The following is a 20,490-nucleotide window of genomic DNA, read 5'->3' as shown; positions in this document are numbered from 1 at the left end:
GTGTGAACATGGGCTTCTATTTGAATTCTCCAGGGCATATTATCAAGCCCATTATCGCTGCTTTAGCAGCAGTTGTCTGCCGCTAAACCGGAGATAATTTTAATGCCGTCTTTTATAATATGCCCCTTGGTTTATGGGCTTTTGCCTCGATATGCTCATCGAACTCCCAGTGACTTGCAAAATAATAATGTACGATTGGGGGTACTTTATACTATGTATGTTCTTAAATATAATAATGTACTCTGAGTGTTTGGAATTACTCCAGGATGCTAAAGGGTTACATGGTTTATGATTAAAAAGTATTTACATAAAAAATGATTAGATGTAACAGAAAAGTACTGGCATACTATTGATTAGCATGTAGAAGTCGTTTTTATTTTATATGTAAGATTTTATTTTTATTGTTATTGTGAGAACCCAATACATATCGAAGTAAAGGTGAAACTATAGCTTTAAGCATTATCCTACCGAAATAAGTACAGAATAATCAACTAAATCTCTATATGAAAATTTAAGCTGTGATTATATACAAATCGAAGCTGTGATAAGAATGCAATATTCCCTACCGTTTCTGCCTGAAGGTTTACATTCTTATAAGACAGATGGGGGCGTGATTATGCTTTTTTTTTTTGAAAATGTTTTTATTGTTTGCAAATAATTGTTAAACGGTACAACAGTTGTCAGCTGCATATTGAGCGAGTAAACATTTCCAGTACCAATCATATATAACAGAGGATACATTGCATTGCATTATTCTTTTTCTTGACTTCCGCTCTAACTCGTAAAAAGAAAGACCCCCCCCCCCCAACTACCCCGAACCCCGTGCACTTAGACAGGTTGTCCGCGTAATTCTCCTTATACTGCGTCAATTCGGCTTGATTATGCTTACTTTCTTTAACTTTATTTTAACAGTACTAAAGAGTAAAAATAAGCTAAATCCATAAAACCCAACTGAAAAACTATGGGTGCGATGCCCAACTATATTTTTAGGTTCGAGCATTTGAGACGTCTTGTATATACTTTAGTATAGTTTATCAAAAGGAGGGAGAGGGAGGCTATTGCTAGGTTCAGCCTCCTGAACTGTAAAGTGAAAGACTCAAATCCAAAATGATGGCTCATGTGAACCTAGCGAGTGTAAGGAGTTTGCAGGACAGCCCAGATTTTGGGTGTACTGTCTTGGAAAAGAACATTCTTTTCTAGAGTCCCCTCACTCACCCAAGGTTGCCCTTAGGTGACATGCTTCATCATAGGAGCACTTTTGTGAAGCTATGTGTATATAGTCTACCCCTTTTTATTCATACCAACTAGAGTCAGGAATAAAATATTGGCTTACTAGTTAGGTCGTTTTAATTATCACCCACCACCACTCCACCATACACTGCACAACACATAGCTTCACAAAAGTACTCCTACGTATCCCTCGCAAGTCGCAGCACGCCCCAACCCGTAGATGCTTGGGATGGTCCCAATGATGAAGCATGTAACCTAAGGGCAACCTTGGGTGAGTGAGGGGACTCTGGAAAAGAATTTTCTTTTCCAAGACAGTACACCCAAAATCTGGGCTGTCCTGCAAAATTCTTATACTTTAGTATATACTTATATGTGTATGTACTTTGTGGGCTCTGGAGATCAGCCCTAGGACTTGTCTGCTTCCGCTTAGGGACTTTTTTTCTGTTCAACTGCTTCTATTTAACTGTCTTGCTAGAAAATGACAAGCAGAGGTCAGTAAAATAGCAGAATTGCTTTCTCCTGAGGGACTTTCTATTTTGTTTTCTGACAACTGCCCCTATTTAACTTTCTTGATAGAAAACAACTAGCAGAGGTTAGTATGGTACCAGAATCACTTTAGCATGCTCTAGATTCCAGTCCCTAGAAATTGTCTTCCACGAGCACCCGTAGGCAATAATGTTTTTTCAAATCTTGTATTTTCAGTGATTCCAATTCTGAATTGGTATCCTATGTATTAATTACTTGCCACAGTAATTTCGATTGTAAACCATTGAAAACTTACTGAGTTCCAAATGGGGAGGTGACTGATTTGTTAAGGGTAAGGGGGTTCCCTTTTTACCCCTTCCCCGCCTTGAATCATGGTGGCGGATTCAGGAAGAGTAGACAGTGTCGAGGGCACCACTTCCAGCTCTTACTGAAAGTTTTCAACACAGCAACTCAGGCTGCTTTAATACATCCATTTTGAAATAATTTCAAAGTTGAAATCTACCCTCCTTGTAAAGGTAGCAAATCGGAGGGGGTCGATTTCTGTGACTTGCCTAGTGAATATTCTTTAAATGAAATGAAATATGAAATACCAGTATTTGTAAAGTGCACAGCTACCTCCGAAGTGGTGTCCCGGCGCTGGGGGCCCTCGGGAAGATTAAGCGAGCTATTGCCCAGAGTCACATGGTGCTGGGCTAACCTGCCACTGGCGCCGGGGATCGAACCGTGAACCTCGTAGTCCGGAGTCAGGCACCCTGGCCGCTGCACCACACCTCTTCCTGAGGCAGGTAATTCAGCGCCCCAGCCCCCTTTAAATCATTATTTTGTTAACCAACCTATCAATAAATATGTTGATTCACACAAAAAAATTACTGGTAGTTGTTTCCCAATTTACGACCACTTAGTGACCAGCACATTCATACATCTGGCCGTATAAAGTATCTGTTCTATTGAAACCAATAAGCTTCCATTAAGTACATAATTCTGTGTCAGGACCGAAGGCGAGGATTTCGCTGTATTCTCTCTTCACTCTATTAACAGCAGCCATTAGGTGACCAGCAAAAACTGCTTCATTTACCATGAACCTTAGGAAAGAAGTCAACATTCCAATAACAAAACAATGTCCAATCAAATAGAGGCAGGGCCCCTTGAAAGTCCTCTGTCGCCGCCTCCTCTTTCTTTGCTGCTCCGCAACAGAGTTAGGTGCCGCCGGCCTTTGGCTACATTCCTTTTGCTTAATTGTATGCATTCTGTGCATTTTTTTAAAGTTATTATAATTGCTTTGCCAGTTATTGCGCAGCGGCAAGAATGTTAGTTGCTCCTCTGTGGCTGCTCTTTGTGTTTATTTGAGGCTCTGCGGTGCCTGGGGCCTTGCGGTGGGGCCCGCTTGCAGCTAGAGGGAGCTGTTTCTTATCAGACGCACGGAGCACAACTCCCTGTCCCTGCGCCTAATAGATTTAATCAGAGTAGCGCAGCCAGCCCTGTTTTCAGTCTGCTCTTATGGTGCCCCATTGTCCTGGAGCTCTGATGCTCCACAACTAGGTTCTACATTATTGGCGCTTAATGTTTATTGCTTTTAGGACACTAGCCCGGCGTGTCCACTACACTACTGATTGCAAGGGTTTAGAGTGTCCTGCAGGGCCTAGCAACTCTATCTCTGGCTCACTGGTCCCGTAATGAGTGATACAGAGGAAACCTATTAGGAGGGAATGTATGATGATACCACGCGATCATGTTGATTGAGGTATCTTACAACGCCGGTTTTTACAACGCAAGTCGTTTCAACGACTTGTGCTGGAGGGCGCTGGACTTAGGGACAGTACAATTTACTATTCCAACACCAGTCTGCGTACAGTAGGGAAGGTGTTGGATAGTAAAGCGTACTATTCCTTAGCTTACAGAGCCCTCCAGCGCAAGTAGTTGAAACGACTTGCGTTGTAAAACCCGTTTTGTAAACCTACTGCGGTGAAACTCCCGTGTAGTAAAGGTCGTCTCCCCCAGGAGGAGAGTGTGACATACATCCCCATTGATGACACCTTCTCTGAGGTTGTGGACGCCTCCATATCTAAAGGGGTCTTGCAGGTAGTGGCCCCCCTGGAGAAGAAATTGCTGCAATACGCAGAACACTGTTTTAAACCCCTCCCTGGGTGGGAGGACTCAAAGGGCTCATGTCCCTTCTACGTCTGGGAGGGACTTTACACTTGACGTCTTTGATATAATGAAGTGGGCCTTTATGGATCATGCTCAACATCTACCCTCAGACCACATGGATCCTGGGCCTTCGGGGTTGGAGCCTATGGAGCTCTCTTTACCTGCATGTCCCACTATGTCCCCACAGGAGACAATCTCTTCATCAGACTCTGAGGCCGAGCACAAGCTAGGATCACGGCCTTGGTTCCCGTCCCTATAGCACCCAAGATGTGCCAGCAGATAAGAATTCCCAGCCTACCTCCAACATGCTAGACCCAGAGAGTTTGGTACACCCACGCTCCTCTGAATGGGTCCCCGCAGGGAAAGTCGTACATTTGTCATGTGATAGCTTTGCAAGCCGTTTGATAAAAAGGTGCGCAACTACCTGTGGGCAGAGTCCATCCCTGGGGGACAACGTTGGGGTCACACCTGACATTGTTGAATGTATGGCTACATTTCTGTGAAAGTACGTGCTCGACCCCGAGAAGTGGATCGATAGGTCCTGGAGGACTTGCCAGGACAAACTTCTAGACTTCGCAGGTCCCCTGCAGAAAATACAGCGCTAAGAGGGGGCAATACCAGGATGACTCAAATTTCAGCAACTTTTATCCCAGCAGAGGGTACCCCCATCACCAAAGTGTGAGGGGAGGACACCGCAGCGGTGACAAACATTGCGTTAACCGGGGGTGGGGCGCAGGCTCCAAACTTTTGCCCACAGTTGCCATGCCCGTACTTCTGACGCTTAGGTCGTTCAGACAGTAAGGGGATTCCACATAGAGTACTACTGTTCCACTGTCCAGGAAAGATTCCCCATTCCCCATGTCTTTTCTCCCTCGGAAGCCGAACTGGTCGATGCACAGGTGTCAGAATTGCTCTGCTAAAAATCTGTACTACAATCCCACCCTCATCCAAGGGATTTTGTAAACAATCTCTTTGTGGTAGACAAGAGGGCTGCTGTTCAGTGCCCAGTGAGCAATCTCAAGGTTTTCAAAGAGTGGTTGGTGTACAGCCACTTCAAGTTAGAAGGCATTCATTCATTGCAAGACCTCCTGCTACCCAAATACTGGATAGTAAGCCTCGATCTCCAAGATACCTACCTAACCATCCTGATCTTCCCTCCCCACAGCTGCTTCCTCTAGTTCCGTAGCCGAGGACACATTTGAGCTCCCTACCTTCATTCAGCCTGTCATCTGCTCTGTGGTGTTTAACCAAGGTAATGCCCCCAGTAGTAGAGGCCCTCAGAGCCTGGGCATTGGCCTCATCATATACCTAGACAACACTTTCCTCATGGATCAATGTCCCCAATCCTTCTCGCAACATCTGCAGATGATATTCTCTCTCCTTGAGTCCCCCGGATTCCTTATCAATCAACTAAAATCAATACTGACCCCCATCTCAATTGTTGGTGTTCCTGTGGTTCGTGGTGGACTCGGTCCAGCCACCCTCAGCCTTACTTTCAGTAAAATGACAAGGATCAAGCACAAGCTGCATCATCTGGCAGCCACACCCTCCACCTCCCTACGAAAGATAGGGAGGGTGGTAGGGCTCCTGTCATCCTCCATCCAGGTGATTTTTTCAGGTCCTCTGCACTATCACATCCTCTGGCGGCTGAATGCTTTTCATCTCAGGAGAGGTCTCACGTACTCCCAAATGGTTCCTCTGTCGAAGGAAGTTTGAGAGGAAATCCAGTGGTGGCTGGCTCACATGGAAACTGGAATGGGCACGCAATTTGCATCTCCCTTCAGGATCTGATGATAGATTCAGACACCAGCAGCACGGGTTGGAGGGCCAGGTGTGGGAATTTTTCCACCGGTGGTCTATGGTCTTCTCAAGAACGATCCATGCACATCAATTGCCTGGAACTCCTGGCGGGATCGTTCACAGTCTGGTGCAGGACCAGGGATCATGCTCAATGTGTCCTCCTCAAAATGGGCAACGTAGCAGCAGTCAGCTACATAAACCATCTTGGGGGATCGATCCAAGAATTTGTCGGATCTGACCTGAAACTTATGGGGCTATTGCCTAGAGCATCAGATATCTGTGTCAGTAAAACACCTACTGTGAGCGGTGAATCAGGTAGCCGATTGGCACTTCGTGCACATTCAGGACACAAGCCTCTGGAACCCACACCCATCAGAGTCCCAAACCCTTTATTGCAGATTGGTCCCATTCACAGTGGACCTTTTTGCGTCCCACCTGGACTTTCAAGTCCCGCAGTACTTCAACTGGTGGCTGGGGGCCATGGACGCTTTCCTCCAGGTGTAGAAGCAGGAACAGGGATATGCCTACCCTCCATTCCCAATGATCATTCGCCTTTCAGCCCAGGTCCATCAACAAGTGGCGGATGCTGTCTTAGTGACTCCGGCCTGGTGATCGCAAGTATGGTATCCAGTTCTTCTGGAACTTTCGTGGGGTTCTCCAATTCTTTAACCCCTGTACCGTATCTCCTCAAGGATCTGGAGGGAAATACCCAACATCTAGTGCTAGAGGGGACTCTGTCACTTATGGCCTGGAGGATTACCAGAAGCAGTGGAAAGTCCCAGGCCTTTCAAAACAAGCTCAACCTCTCCTTTCAAAGGCATGGGCAGACATAACTCTCAAGCGTTGTCGATCGGCATGGACTAGATGGCTGGGGTGGTGTCACCAGAGGCACCTGGATCCCGTGGGGATGGACATTGTCCACATTTTGAATTTCCTGTCTTCTGTGGCATCAGATGGGCTAGCATATCGATCCATCAACACATTCAGATCGGCGATCGTAGCTGGCCGTTCCCCAAAAAGTGGCCATCCAGTGGGAAAGCACCTTTTGGTGTGTAAACTTTTGCAGGGCATTTGTCTTTCGCTTACCCCAGGTACACAATTTTATGAGACGTCAACAAGGTAGTCAACTTATTTTTATCTCTGCAGTCTAATAGGTACCTGTCTCTGAAAGAGTTGTTGTCTTAGCTAGCCATTCTCCTCTGGGTTCCTGTTGTCTGGTGTTGGATGTCAGAGCACTGAACAGAACGAGGATTCACCCCTGAAGGGGTTACTTACCATATCTTGAGAGGTACAAAATGCAATTCTCGTTTGGCTAATTACCCTTCTTTTCCAGAGTCCCCAAAGTTGTGTTGTAAAATGTATCAGGTGTTATGAAATGATGTCGGCGAAATCCACCCCCATGGAGAACCTCAGTCGTTGATTGTACTGAGAAAACCATACAAAGCGGTTTCCTATGCCACCCTCACTAGATGGTTTAGATGGTCCATGCAGGAAGCTGGCATTGACACTATGGTATTTGGGGCCCACTTGGCCAGGGGAGCTATGGCATCGAAAGCCTTTGCCCTTGGGGCCTGTCTGAAGAATATCCTCAAGGCAGCGGACTGGTTGTTGGTTTCGACCTTTAAGAGCGTTTACTTCAAATCAGCCCCTCATATTGCTTGCTTTTTGTGGATAAGCTTTAAACAAGAGTAATCCTCACTTCCAGTCCTGACATAGAATGAAAAATGACCTTGCTTTCGTAAAGCAAAGTTTCCTTTCTATTAAGGACCCGGAGACGAGGATTCACCCACCCGTTAATGGACTTTTCCCTTCACAATGATTGGATGGTCTTATGTTAAGGTGAGTATGTCTGACTTTATTCGGTTCAAATGCAATTATAATGGTGGAATATTAAATCTGTGGACTTGTGCTGGACAGATATGTAATCAGTTGGATTTCCAGCTTCATACACCTACGTTATTTCTCCCCAGGATCTAAAGGGTTGAAATAGGAATTAAGGGCCATATGTATCAACATACCCTTTTGCGATTTGTTAATAGCGATTTTTAAGGAATCGCTATTTAGAAATCGTAAAATGGTATGTATGTATAAAATCGCTTTTTTTTAGCGATTTCTTAACATTCCTTAATTGCGATTAGCAAATTGCTAATTGCAATTAAGGAATAATTTCCCATTCATTTTTATGGGCCAGGAGGCCCATAGGAATAAATGTGAAATCATTCACAATTTGCGATTCGCAATTTGCTAATCGCAAATTGAGAATAATTTCAAGGGTGCAGGGGTGTCTCAAGAACACCATGCTGCACCCCTGAAAATTACATGTGTGCGCATATGGCGCACATACGTATGAGCGTCACATGGCAGCTTTGGGTTTTTAAAAAAATGCTTTTTTGAAGAGAATTCGCAACTTACCACCAACTAGAAGTTGGTGGTAATTTGCGATTCCTTAAGGGCATTTTGGAATGGTTTTTTCCTTGATACATTGCTTTTATGGAATTGCAAAATATGCGATTCCTTAAATGTAATCGCAAAATAAGGAATGGCAAATTTTGCGATTCCTTATTTTGCACCCAAATTGTTTCATACATACCATTTTGCGAAAATGGGTTCGCAAACGCCGAAATTCTGCGAATTTCGGCGTTTGCGACCCCATTTGGCCTTGATACATATGGCCCTAAGACATCACTATCCGTCTGCATTCGCAAGAAGGAAGAGGAGGCAGCGACGGCAACAGAGGACTGACTATCAAGGGGCATTGCCTCTATTTCATTGGACATTGTTTTGTTATTGGATTGTTGACTTATTACCTTAAGTTCATGGGAAATGAAGACTTTTTTGCTCTTCACCTAATGGCTGCTGTTAATAAAAGTGAAGAAAGAATAAAGCGTAATCCTCACCTCTGTGTCCTTAATAGAATTAAAACTTTCCGTTATGAGAGCTAGGAAACTTTTCATTCTCCTACGCACTGCCTTCATTTCTTCTTTCTTTGAATGATAAAGTATTTATCTCCACAATCTAAGGGCTGATACTGCTTCACGTTTAGAATCAAAATTCACAAACTATAACCAACCACATAAAATAAGTAATGTACAATGATGCAAACAAAGGTATGGGTTTCAATAAGATGGACACACCTTTCATGCTTTATAATAATTAAAGCACAGTCCTGAATGGTACATAACAAAAATGGAGGGTGGGTAAAGCCTTGCCTCTGTGTCCTTAGTAGAATTAAAACATTCAGGCGTGAAAGCTGGGACTATGCTCATTCAAAAACCTGTTAAGCTTATCACAGAACAGATTTAAAATTTTAATTCTTGAACATTGAGTCTACTGCTTTCATCATTTCCTCCACACCAACACCCAACAACATCAATGTGGTGGTCCCTGCTCCCCTGACTAATTGATTAATCGATCTTGATCTATTCCCACCAGCGACATTATCCATTTCATCTAAGGAGCTAATGGAAAACAGGATTAAAGCGTTTAACAAACAATATAAGAAATTGCTCGACTCGTCTTAGGCTAAACTCTCACACTTTGCCCTTGTACTCTTTTAAATATTAACAACACACAGTCGAATATTATAATGGATCTCATGCCTATTTTGTTTCTCCTGGCTACAGCAAATGTTAGCCTGTCAGAAATAAACAGTATTCCATCAAGGTTAAGAGCCTTAATATCTGAAATCCTGCAGCAGAAAAGTAGAAAAAGCAAAATGGTCAAATTACCTGAACGTTGCTTGCCACTTCAGTATTTACACTAGAAAGGCATGCCTACATTTATGGAGTTCCCTGCACTTGGGATGAAAAACTCTGAATGGAAGAGAATGGACAGGCGTGTGCAGAGATGTACGCATGGACCTTGATGATTTGCACCTGTAAGTGCTTGAAGTAGTACTATGGGAGTACTTTTTTATTCAGGCACCTTTTGGTTAATAGCTCCCAAAGCTTGTATTATCAACAATGAGTTTCAAATGTGTCATTAGGAAACATTCTTGATTACATTGAAAGATCTCCATTTATCTTACTTTCTTCTTTGTGACAAGTAATTAAGACATTACATTTTATCTTTTCCATCTGGATGCCCTTCCATCAGTTGAGGGGCCATAAAGGAGAGACAGCTTTGGAGACTTCCTTAACATAGCAAAATGCAAACCTCCTTAGACCCAAACTTTGTGGGAGGTCATTAAGCTATAAATGGCAAGAGGGAGGGAAGATAGAGAGTCATAGAGGCTATTTGAAGTGGGAACTTTAAATAATAATTTAGAAATTATGGACTTCAAAATACTGTAAGAGGAAAAATGCCATTGTCTTAATGAATTGCCCCAGGGAGAGGGAATTAGAGGGAATATTATTTTTTCATGGAATACTGCAAATGACTTTAATGATGGGCAGGGGTCATATTCTCGAGGCAATTTGGTTAGTTACTGGCCTATCTAGAATGAAATAACCACACTGTAGTAATGAATTTACAAAGCGTGTGTGAAAACATTTAGGGTCATATGTAGGAAGCCGTTTGCGATTCGCAAACACCGGAATTCGCAGAATTTCGGCGTTTGCGAATCGCAAACAGCGTTTTGGTATGTATGGGCCACATAGCAAAATAAGGAATCGCAAAAATTGCAATTCCTTATTTTGCTCAAGCATTTAAGGAATCGCAATTTTGCGATTCCTTAAATGCTATGCAGGGGTGCCTCGCAAATTGCGATTTTGGCTTAAGGAATCGCAAAATACCACCTACTCCAAGTATATGGTATTTTGCGATTTCCTGTCAAAATGCATTATTTTTTTATTCAAAGTGCCATGTGGCGAACAGACATGCCCTTAGGGCATGTATGTGCGCCACATGTACTTACAGAAAAGACAAAAACCCACACTTCAATGAATTTCACACCATGTAATTTGGGGATGAAAAAAGATAAACACTATTTAATATGTTTACCTTGGCGATTAGTTGCGCCAGTTTTATTCATCAATTTTATCAAAAAGAACAAATATCACTCTAGTCAAGAGAAATATCAAAGCCTTAAACGTAATGACCATGACAGTTTTAGTGTCCAATATTTACAATGAAAAACCTTTAGTCAAAAAAATACGTGATTAAACAGCGACTTGACAAACCATACATACATTGTGAAACTGTGTAAAAAAACAAATAATACACAAAAGCCATTATGTGATATCATTTCACAAATAAAGTGGGGGGAAGAATTATCAACATGTTTTTTCATAACATTATTGCGAACCAACAACTTTTAGAAATGTTTGGCCAAAATGGAGCTTTTTTGATTGGTCTCCAAAAACAACACGACAACCTCTCGGTAGAAATGTTGATAGGCTTCAAGTTATTAACAATTTTGTATATCTATTCCATAGGACTTGATCCTATCCGCCTACGCGTTTCGAGTTTGTGAGGGTTCTTCTCAAACTCTCTTCAGGGCCAAGTGAATTCCATTCCCCATTTGTTAAACCTCTAGGGACTGGAGGTAGTTTAGTTCGTCCAAATAACTTGTGGGATTTTGAAGGATCTGTGCGATTTTCTGGATGTAGGTAAGAAGGCCAATTAATTGTTCTTCTCTGTTTTCAAAATCCTTCGTTTAGCAAACAAAGCGTGTGATTCCTTTAAACCGTCTGATGTATTAATCACCATCGGTATCTTGAGGACCGGGACCCTGTCGGTGTCTCCGCTGGAATCCTCCTCGAGCTCCGCAGCTCTTTCAATTTGGGAACGTGCACCACTTCCTCATTCCTTCACATGAAGGAAGGAATGAGGAAGTGGTGCACGTTCCCAAATTGAAAGAGCTGCGGAGCTCGAGGAGGATTCCAGCGGAGACACCGACAGGGTCCCGGTCCTCAAGATACCGATGGTGATTAATACATTAATACATCAGACGGTTTAAAGGAATCACACGCTTTGTTTGCTAAACGAAGGATTTTGAAAACAGAGAAGAACAATTAATTGGCCTTCTTACCTACATCCAGAAAATCGCACAGATCCTTCAAAATCCCACAAGTTATTTGGACGAACTAAACTACCTCCAGTCCCTAGAGGTTTAACAAATGGGGAATGGAATTCACTTGGCCCTGAAGAGAGTTTGAGAAGAACCCTCACAAACTCGAAACGCGTAGGTGGATAGGATCAAGTCCTATGGAATAGATATACAAAATTGTTAATAACTTGAAGCCTATCAACATTTCTACCGAGAGGTTGTCGTGTTGTTTTTGGAGACCAATCAAAAAAGCTCCATTTTGGCCAAACATTTCTAAAAGTTGTTGGTTCGCAATAATGTTATGAAAAAACATGTTGATAATTCTTCCCCCCACTTTATTTGTGAAATGATATCACATAATGGCTTTTGTGTATTATTTGTTTTTTTACACAGTTTCACAATGTATGTATGGTTTGTCAAGTCGCTGTTTAATCACGTATTTTTTTGACTAAAGGTTTTTCATTGTAAATATTGGACACTAAAACTGTCATGGTCATTACGTTTAAGGCTTTGATATTTCTCTTGACTAGAGTGATATTTGTTCTTTTTGATAAAATTGATGAATAAAACTGGCGCAACTAATCGCCAAGGTAAACATATTAAATAGTGTTTATCTTTTTTCATCCCCAAATTACATGGTGTGAAATTCATTGAAGTGTGGGTTTTTGTCTTTTCTGTAAAGCATTTGGGCCCTCACCCCACTTCTGTCCGCTTGGGCCACACTCCTCTTTTTGGTAAAAACATGTACTTACAGGCACATTCCAGGGGTGCAACAGGTGTCCTTTGGACACCCTGGCACCCTTGGAATTGCGATTCTCAAATTGCGATTTTCTCTTAGAAAATCGCAATTTGAGAATGTATCCCCATTCATTCCTATGGGCCTATTGGCCCATAGGAATGGATGGGACACTAATTCCTTAATTGCGATTCGCAATTTGCAAATCGCAATTAAGAAATTTTAGAGATTCGCAAAAAAAGTGCGATTTATTACCAACATTCCATTTTGCAATTCTCAAATAGCGATTCCTTAAAAATCGCTATTTGAGAATCGCAAAATGGAAATTACCTACATATGCCCCATAGTAAATTACTTTGCATATATCTTAGCTGTAGAATTATAAATATGTGTATTATAAGCAAAGTCTGTTATCTTGCAGACCATCTTTACGGTACTTTCGGCATCTAATGGCTTTCATTTTTGCCATTGAAGAAATCAACAACAATAAAGCCATTTTACCCAACATCACTCTTGGATTTCATATCTATGACCCTTGTATTATGGTCATTGCTGCATCGGAGAGCCTTCTGAGAATAATGACGGGACATGTAAATGAGAATATGGTACCTAATTACAGCTGTCGCAGGAGAGGAAAAGTTGAGGCTATTGTCGGACACCTGCTCTCATCATCCACGTACACCATAGCAGGTCTGACCAGTGTCTACAGACTTCCACAGGTAAGAGCAAGAATGTATCTTATTTTTTTTACCAGAATAGATCACATTTTGCAAATTATGATATGGAGACTGGCAATGTGCATATGTTTATGTTGTGCTTTGACTGGACAAATATGCTGAAACATATTAAGGGGAGAAAAAACTGAAACAACTTCCCTCACTATATAAATGTCACTTAATTATTAAATTTAGAATACACAGGGGTATTTCAGACCAGAACATGAAATACATTTCGGAGCATTTAAATAATTGTATCTATCCACACCAAAACAATTGCAGGTCATGGTCCAGAATCTGCTCCCCTTTTAGTGTGTCCTACATTTGTGTAGAATGTGTCCAGGCCTCAGGGAATGTAGGATTTTATTTAGTAAATGTCTTTATTAGGTGTTCCTCCGTATCAGCAGACAATGTAGATTAACCATCATCGTTCTTTTCCGCCTCAGCCGAGGTAGAGCACGTTTTCACAATGATACAAGTCATTAATTAGACCTAAGGTCATGTAGGAGGAGGAGTCTTCATCTTCAATGTTCTTTTTCATTGTTATGAGCAACATCAGAACTTAACTGTAATTTAACTCCTCCCTCCCCTTCCAACCCCCCCTGAACCCTCTCCCATCAATACCATCCCCCTCCCCCCTTGCCGAATCTGGATAACTCGAGGTCTATGCATTGTATCCTTTATACTGGGTCCCCTTGTGCCTGTCCCCTGGAATCTGGGGCAGTCCCCCCTGCAGAAGGCGTCGGCTCTGAGCTTTCTTGTGTGGATTGTGAAGTTTGTCCCGCTATCTCTTGGATCATCACTCCCCACGCCAGCAGCACTTCAGGTAGTTTGTTATCTCTCCTGGTGTTACACATATGCGCTTCCTTTGCCAGTGCCCACTCTCTCAAATCTGTTCTCCATTTCGCCACTAGTGGCCCCTGTTGGGTTAACCAATGGATCGCGATATGCCTTTTGGCTATAACGAGGCCCAGAACCAGGAACCGCCTACTCGTCTTGCGCCTAGGATCCTGGGGAATCAAGGCCAAGAGACAGGCGCACGGGTCCAGGTCAATTGTCCATCCCGTTATCCTGGTCAGGTCCTCTAGGACCGCCAGCCAATATTTCTGGATCGTTGGGCACGTCCACACCATGTGCGGGAAATCTGCCTGAGCGCTACGACTTCTGGGGCAATGTGGGTCCCTGGAATTATCGATGGCCTGAAGCTGTCTGGGTGAGAGATAGAAACGTGTGAGGTCAAGTGCACTCCTGTAATGTTGAAACACTTTCTCAGTTTAATCCAAATTTACAATGTTCGGCGTGCGCTCGATAGTGGTTTGTCCTGGAACCACATGGTATATAAATATAGAAGGAATTGAAGCAGGTAACTTCAAACTCGTGCGCACTGCATTTGCCGAAACGGCGTATATCAAAGGTCCATCAATAATTTTAAGTTTTAATCCTTTTATTCCCGATCAATAATTTTAAGTTTTAATCCTTTTATTTACGGGTGAGAGATAGGTCATATGTATTATGTTATACTGAATTTGTTTAAAGCGATTGCATACCGATACATTCCGCACACCTTCGTGTATCTTTTCCCAGTCTCGTGGTGTGAGCTCCTGCGGACACACCCACTGCCAATTATCTTCTATTTTTAAGGGGCTATTCTTCTTATCTCCTCTCAACACCCTGTAGAGGTGAGTAGCAAACTTCCTCCCCCCAGCCATGGTGAGCATAGTGACCAGGGTGTGGGTGTGCCCTGGAGCCTCTGGGAACGCCGCGCCGTCGCAGCTATTTTAACATACTGCAGAAACTGCCCCGATCCCAGCTCAAAATTGCTCACCGCCTCTTGAGTAATGAATTTATTGTCCGGATAGAGGTCAGAGAGCATCAGGCAGCCCCCATCTTTCCATTTAACCGTGGACATAATCTGGTCTATGTGAGCAAAGGATGGCATTAGCCAGAAGTCCGCCTCTGGGGCTAATGGCGGGACCCGAATCAGTCGTTGTACCACCCGGTTCCATATTGCCACCACGAGTCTCACCAATGGGGGACTCTGATCCCGCTGCCCCCGCCAGAGAAGCGCTCCTAATTGTCGGTCCCCTTAGGGGCCCTCTAGCAGTGACCTCTCCCAGGAGGTCCGTGTCCAGCCAGGCTATAGCATGTTACAATTGCGATGCAAAAATAGAAAAGTTCTAAATCTGGGACCTCTAAACCCCCTTTGTCCCACCTAGGCTTCATGATCTCAAGGCTAACCCGACATTTCTTCCCATTCCACAATAATAGGACCAGGAGTGCATCCAGCTCCTTGAATACTCTGTGCGGGAGTTCAAAAAAGGACCCTTGCATTGTACAGAGACATTAAGGCAGGACCACCATCTTTATCAAGGCGCTCTTCCCCATTAGGGAGAGGTTAAGTGTGTTCCAAATGCAATACTACCCGGCAGGCCCCGTATTATTCTCCCCATGTTATACTGGTAAAAAATGGCCTCAGTCCTGCCGATCCATATCTCCAGATAGCGGAGTGTGTCCTCTGCCCAAGGAAGTTCCATCACCGTGCGCTGGGCTCCCTCCCAATCACACTCCAATCCAATCGCGTAAAGCGGAGATTTCATTTTGTTGATGGAAAGCCCAGAGGCAGCAGCAAACTGCGTCAGTACAGCGATCAGGGTTGGTAAGGATTGGGTCGGCCGATTCAGGTATATTAGCGCATCTGCAGCGTACAGGGATAGGACTTGCTCCGAACCCCCAACCCGTATGCCCTGTCCCTCAAGTACCCCGCGGAGGTGGCAGGCCAATGGCTACATTTCCAGGGTGAACAGCAAGGGGGAGAGCGGGCACTCTTGTCGTGTCCCCCTTGCTATGGGTATTGTGTCCGACACATACTGTCCCGTGCGAACCCTCGCCACCGGACGGACATGGAGCAATTTCACCCAACTAACGAAACCCTCACCCAGTCTCATTTTTAGAAGTACCTGCCATAGATAGTCCCACCTGATCGAGTTGAATGCTTGTTCGATATCTAGTAACACTAAGGTGCTCTGTTGGGCCCGTCCCTCCAATGATTGCGTAACATGGGCGAGGCGGCGGATATTCCGCAGCGTGTTCCTGCCTGGTATAAACCCGGACTGGTCTTCATGAACCAACCGCCAAAGTTGTGGGAGGAGCCTATTGGTCAACACCTGGCTGATAATTTTAAGGTCCACATTCAGCATTGAAATTGGTCTATAAGAACTGGGGAGCAGGGGATCCTTCCCTGGCTTGGGGATCATTACCATCAATGCTTCCCTCATAGAATCCGGGAGCTGTCCACACTCGTTGGCCTCCTCCGTAATTTCCAGAAGTTTAGGGATCAGGACCCCTCCATATTCCTTATATAGTACCGCCGCCATGCCATCAATCCACGGAGACTTAGCGGTTTTCAGGTGGGCGATTGCCTCCCGTATCTCCTCCCAGCTAAAGGGGGCTCCTAAAGCCTACTGACTCTCCGAGTCCATGCAAGGCAGTTCCACCCGCGCTAGAAAAGCCTCTACCACCTCGGGAGCCACGGGGCATGTGGGCTTGGAGTATTTGCTACGTAAATGGGTCCAGAATGTTTTGTTGATCTCGAGATGCGTATTGACCACCCGGCCAAGGTAATTTTTTAGTGCCAAAATCGGGTGGGGCTGTGTCTCAGCCTGAATCGGGCACACTAACAACCGACCCGCCTTATCCCCTTCTGTAAACCAGCGACGCTGTACTTGAATTTGCCAAGTGAGTCCCATATGTCCCCAATCTTCCGTAGCATGTCATCCCATTTAGCCGACCCCTGCTTATTCGTGGGAAGCTCCATCTCCAGAGCCGCCAAGCGTTCCTCATTCTGGTGTAGGACGCGCTTCAGCACTTTTTTAACCCCCACCTAAGTAGACATACATACCCCCTGTACCACCACCTTCATTGCATCCCATTCGAGCACCCTGGTGCTGGCAGAGCCCCAATTTGTCTCAAAATAGGCCTCCAGCCCGTTCAATATGGCGTCCTTATAGATTGGGTCCCCAAAAGCTTCAGTGTTGAGCCTCCATAGCGGTATCTTAGACCTCGGTCAGCCCAGCGAATACGTTATTAGTAGTGGGGACTGGTCGGAAAAATATTGGGCCAGATATTGCGTCTCCGCTATCTGATGTGCCGCCACCTTTTGGCTAAAGAAATAATCTAGTGTACTATAGGTATTGGCAGCAGGTGTGTGACACGAGTACACTTGATGATCTGGATTGCGGTGTCTCCATATATCCAATAAGCCATAGTTTTGAAGCATTTGGCCCATCGCTTCTCTGGCTTTGGGTTTCGCATCTAGTTTTGGGGGTGTCTGTCGAATTCCCCATCAAGGGCACAATTAAAATCTCCTGCCATGATCAATTTCGTGTCTGGATCCAGGTCAAACTGCCCCAAGACTTGACTTAAATATCCACCATCACCACTGTTCGGGGTACAGATATTCACCACACATACACTATGCCCATCCAGCGTTCCCTCCACCGTCATAAACCTCCCCTCAGGATCTTGTTTCGTGTGTAAAGCCTTAAAGGGAACCCCCAGTGCCACCCATATAAGCGTGACCCTGGCAAACCCCGAGTAGGAAGTAGCGAAAAACTGACCCCTCCATCTACGTTGGACATATTTAAGACAGTCTTCCCATAGGTGCGTCTCCTGAAGCAGAGCTATACTTATCCCATGGCCTCTAAGATAAGTCGCCGCCCGGATCCGTTTGACCCTATTATTGAGCCCTTGAACATTCCATGTTATTAATTTATACCTCTGTGTATCACCGTGCATGAGTCAGCAGCTGGGTTTGGCGTCACGCCCAAAGGTCTTTTAGGGGACCCCCTATCGTGCTGTAGCGTGACCTCCCATGATACGATCTTCTATGACCTCTAACCGTGCAACAAAGACATCAACCCAAAGAAACCCAAAATGTAAAACCCCCGTCCCCCCCAGCCCACAGGCAGTAGCACTTAATTCTCACAACCCAATCCTGGTCTGAGGACTCAGAACCCTGCCCCAAAGCTCCACCCACCCCCTGATTCACCCCACACAACTTGAATTAACAATTATAAAAGCACTTACTTTCCCAAGTCAGGAAACCCCCCTCTCAACTTCCAAAATGTAACCGACTGACTGGCACCTCGTGGCCCCACCCAACCAATGGCATAGCCGGGTCACCTCAGCACACCACAGCCGGCCATTCTAAAAAGTATATGAGCAAAATAGTGTAACCTCCTCAAAAACGTTTCCTCTTAGCCCACCTGCTGTGTCCTTGGGACCATGGCCCTCCCACTGAAGTCCCTCAGTAAAGTCCAGTGCCCCTCGATGCAGAGCATGTACTCACAGTGTCCATGACCCAGACCCCCTCGATCTCCGCTCCAGATCCGCCATTCAACCATTGCCAGAGCCCCCAACCACCAGGCTGGTGGCACCCCCCTGTTCTGATTGTGTTTCTTGTACCAAGCATAGCTGAGAGAACTGGTTTTGCGTTGGAATCGCCTCCAGTTCCGTAAGTTAATGGGTCCTGAGGAAGCGGCAGGTACAATGTTTGGCCTTTAAATGTCCTCAGAAACATGTCGACCAGATTACCCAGTCAGTAGTTATTTGTTTGAACCATCTGACTTTTTTGCACTTGATTGATTTTAGTATTAGAGGTGCATGACTCCAGAATAAAGTTACATTGCGTGCACTATCTAATTTTACTCATCACATATTCTTTTTTCACTTATCACTTATGCACTGCTTTCAGTTACGACCGAACTAACATCTACCAGACATCCATTTTTAACAACTATCTCCGACTAATATCTTTGGAGATACACCAAGGACTACCTACTGTGAAGTAGACCAAATGATGTACTGGGCGGTACAGAATACGTAACTGATGGACATATTTTCACAAAGGGTGATTGTCCTTTAGTCTGTTTTCACTTTACACTTCCAAACAGACCTGGAGCCTTCCACACACACATGATCGTATGTTGTCCTTGACCCACAGTTATTATATGTTTTTCTTATAGTCTGCCAGGGGGATTATAACTTTGCGCAGGTCATTAAACTGTCCCTCGAACCCTCCATTAAATATATTTGTATTTTATAGTACCAAAGAAGTGCACCTTGTCTCCATACTCGGAGCCTGGCCGGGAACATTAAACTATATTTAATGTTGAGGTTTTGCAGTCGACGTTTTACACCCAGGAAGCCATTACGTAGGTCCTGCACCTTTTTCGTGTACTCTGGGTAGATGTGGATGTTCTAGTTTTCTAACCTGGGCGGACCATTAGTGCGAATATGTTGCAGGATCGCGTCCCGGTCTCTAAAGTTGAACAATCAAACGATCCTGGCTCTGGACGAGGATCCTGGTTTGGGCGGAGGACCGAGAGACCTATGGGCCCTCTCTACAGCGAACAGTTTGGAGAGTCTGAGATTTGGAACTGTTGTGCAAATCCAATCTTCCAGGAATAGGTCTGCCGCCGGCCCTTCCGCCTTTTCCGCAAATCCCAAAAAAGGGAGATTGTATCTCCTCGACCGGCCTTCCGCATCATCCACCCTATCTACCAGCCTAGCCGTGTGGTCCTGGAGGGCGGTTACCATTTCCCGTAGCTGACGGGCCTCTGTCTGGAAAGCGTTCAGGTCACCTTCTCTTGTGGTAACCCTATCTGCCACCTTTCTGAGATCCAGGAGCAAATGGTTGATGTCCATGGCCATTCCGTCCATTTTGGTTTCCAGCGCCATTCTGGAGCCAAAAATTGCTTCCAGTATGTCAGCCTTGTCTCGGGCCACTGAGTCCTGGTGAGTTCCCTGTTCTGGGTCTGTTCTGTGGCGGTCCGCCACCATCGGGCCCGGAACTGTGTATTGCATTATTTTATTTGTTTGGGTGTCTCTAAGGGGCCGGTTTTTCCCCATGTCCAGCGCAGCCTTCTTATGATGCTTTCTGGTGTCCCGTTAGGCAGGCAAACAGTTATGCCGTGTGGAGTTCAACGGGGGTCCCCCTCAGGCGTACTCCCACGTCGCCAAACCAGAATCCAGGGCCTCAGTGTTGGCGATAGTGCCCAGGTTACGCCCTCCGCTGGCCAGGACAACTATTTGGCATCACCGGTCCTCTCCGCTTGGACCGCCACTCCGATCCGCGGAGTGAGTGTGTTGGGTCCTCACTTGTGCCTTGCGGTCCCTCCAGCACTTGGGGATCCTGTGTATTATGGGGGGGTTCCCTCACTACCTTAGCTTGAGCCTCTGTCCCAGGCCGGCGGAGCGGGTGTTTCAGGCCCTTTCTTGCGCCTCGCGGCCCTTCCAGCACCAGGGGATCCCGTGTGTTATGGGGGGTTTCCTCACCACCCCAGCCGAAGTCTCCATCCCGGGCCAGAGGAGCGAGTGTTCCAGGC

The 20,490-nt window shown here is 45.1% G+C and overlaps 1 protein-coding gene across 1 annotated transcript in view; it reads left to right on the top strand.

The window, feature by feature from the left end:
• LOC144762818 (vomeronasal type-2 receptor 26-like) overlaps window positions 1–20,490 on the top strand; it is a 662,664-nt gene that overhangs the window by 194,427 nt on the left and 447,747 nt on the right. Inside the window, exon 2 of the mRNA XM_078648099.1 lies at window positions 12,811–13,108. Coding sequence (XP_078504225.1) covers window positions 12,839–13,108 — 270 coding nt within the window. The 5' untranslated portion in view covers window positions 12,811–12,838. The remainder of the gene's footprint in view (window positions 1–12,810; window positions 13,109–20,490) is intronic.

This window comes from Lissotriton helveticus, chromosome 6 (assembly GCF_964261635.1).
Source record: "Lissotriton helveticus chromosome 6, aLisHel1.1, whole genome shotgun sequence".
NCBI classification, from domain to species: domain Eukaryota; kingdom Metazoa; phylum Chordata; class Amphibia; order Caudata; family Salamandridae; genus Lissotriton; species Lissotriton helveticus.
This window is presented reverse-complemented; position numbering and strand designations above follow the sequence as displayed.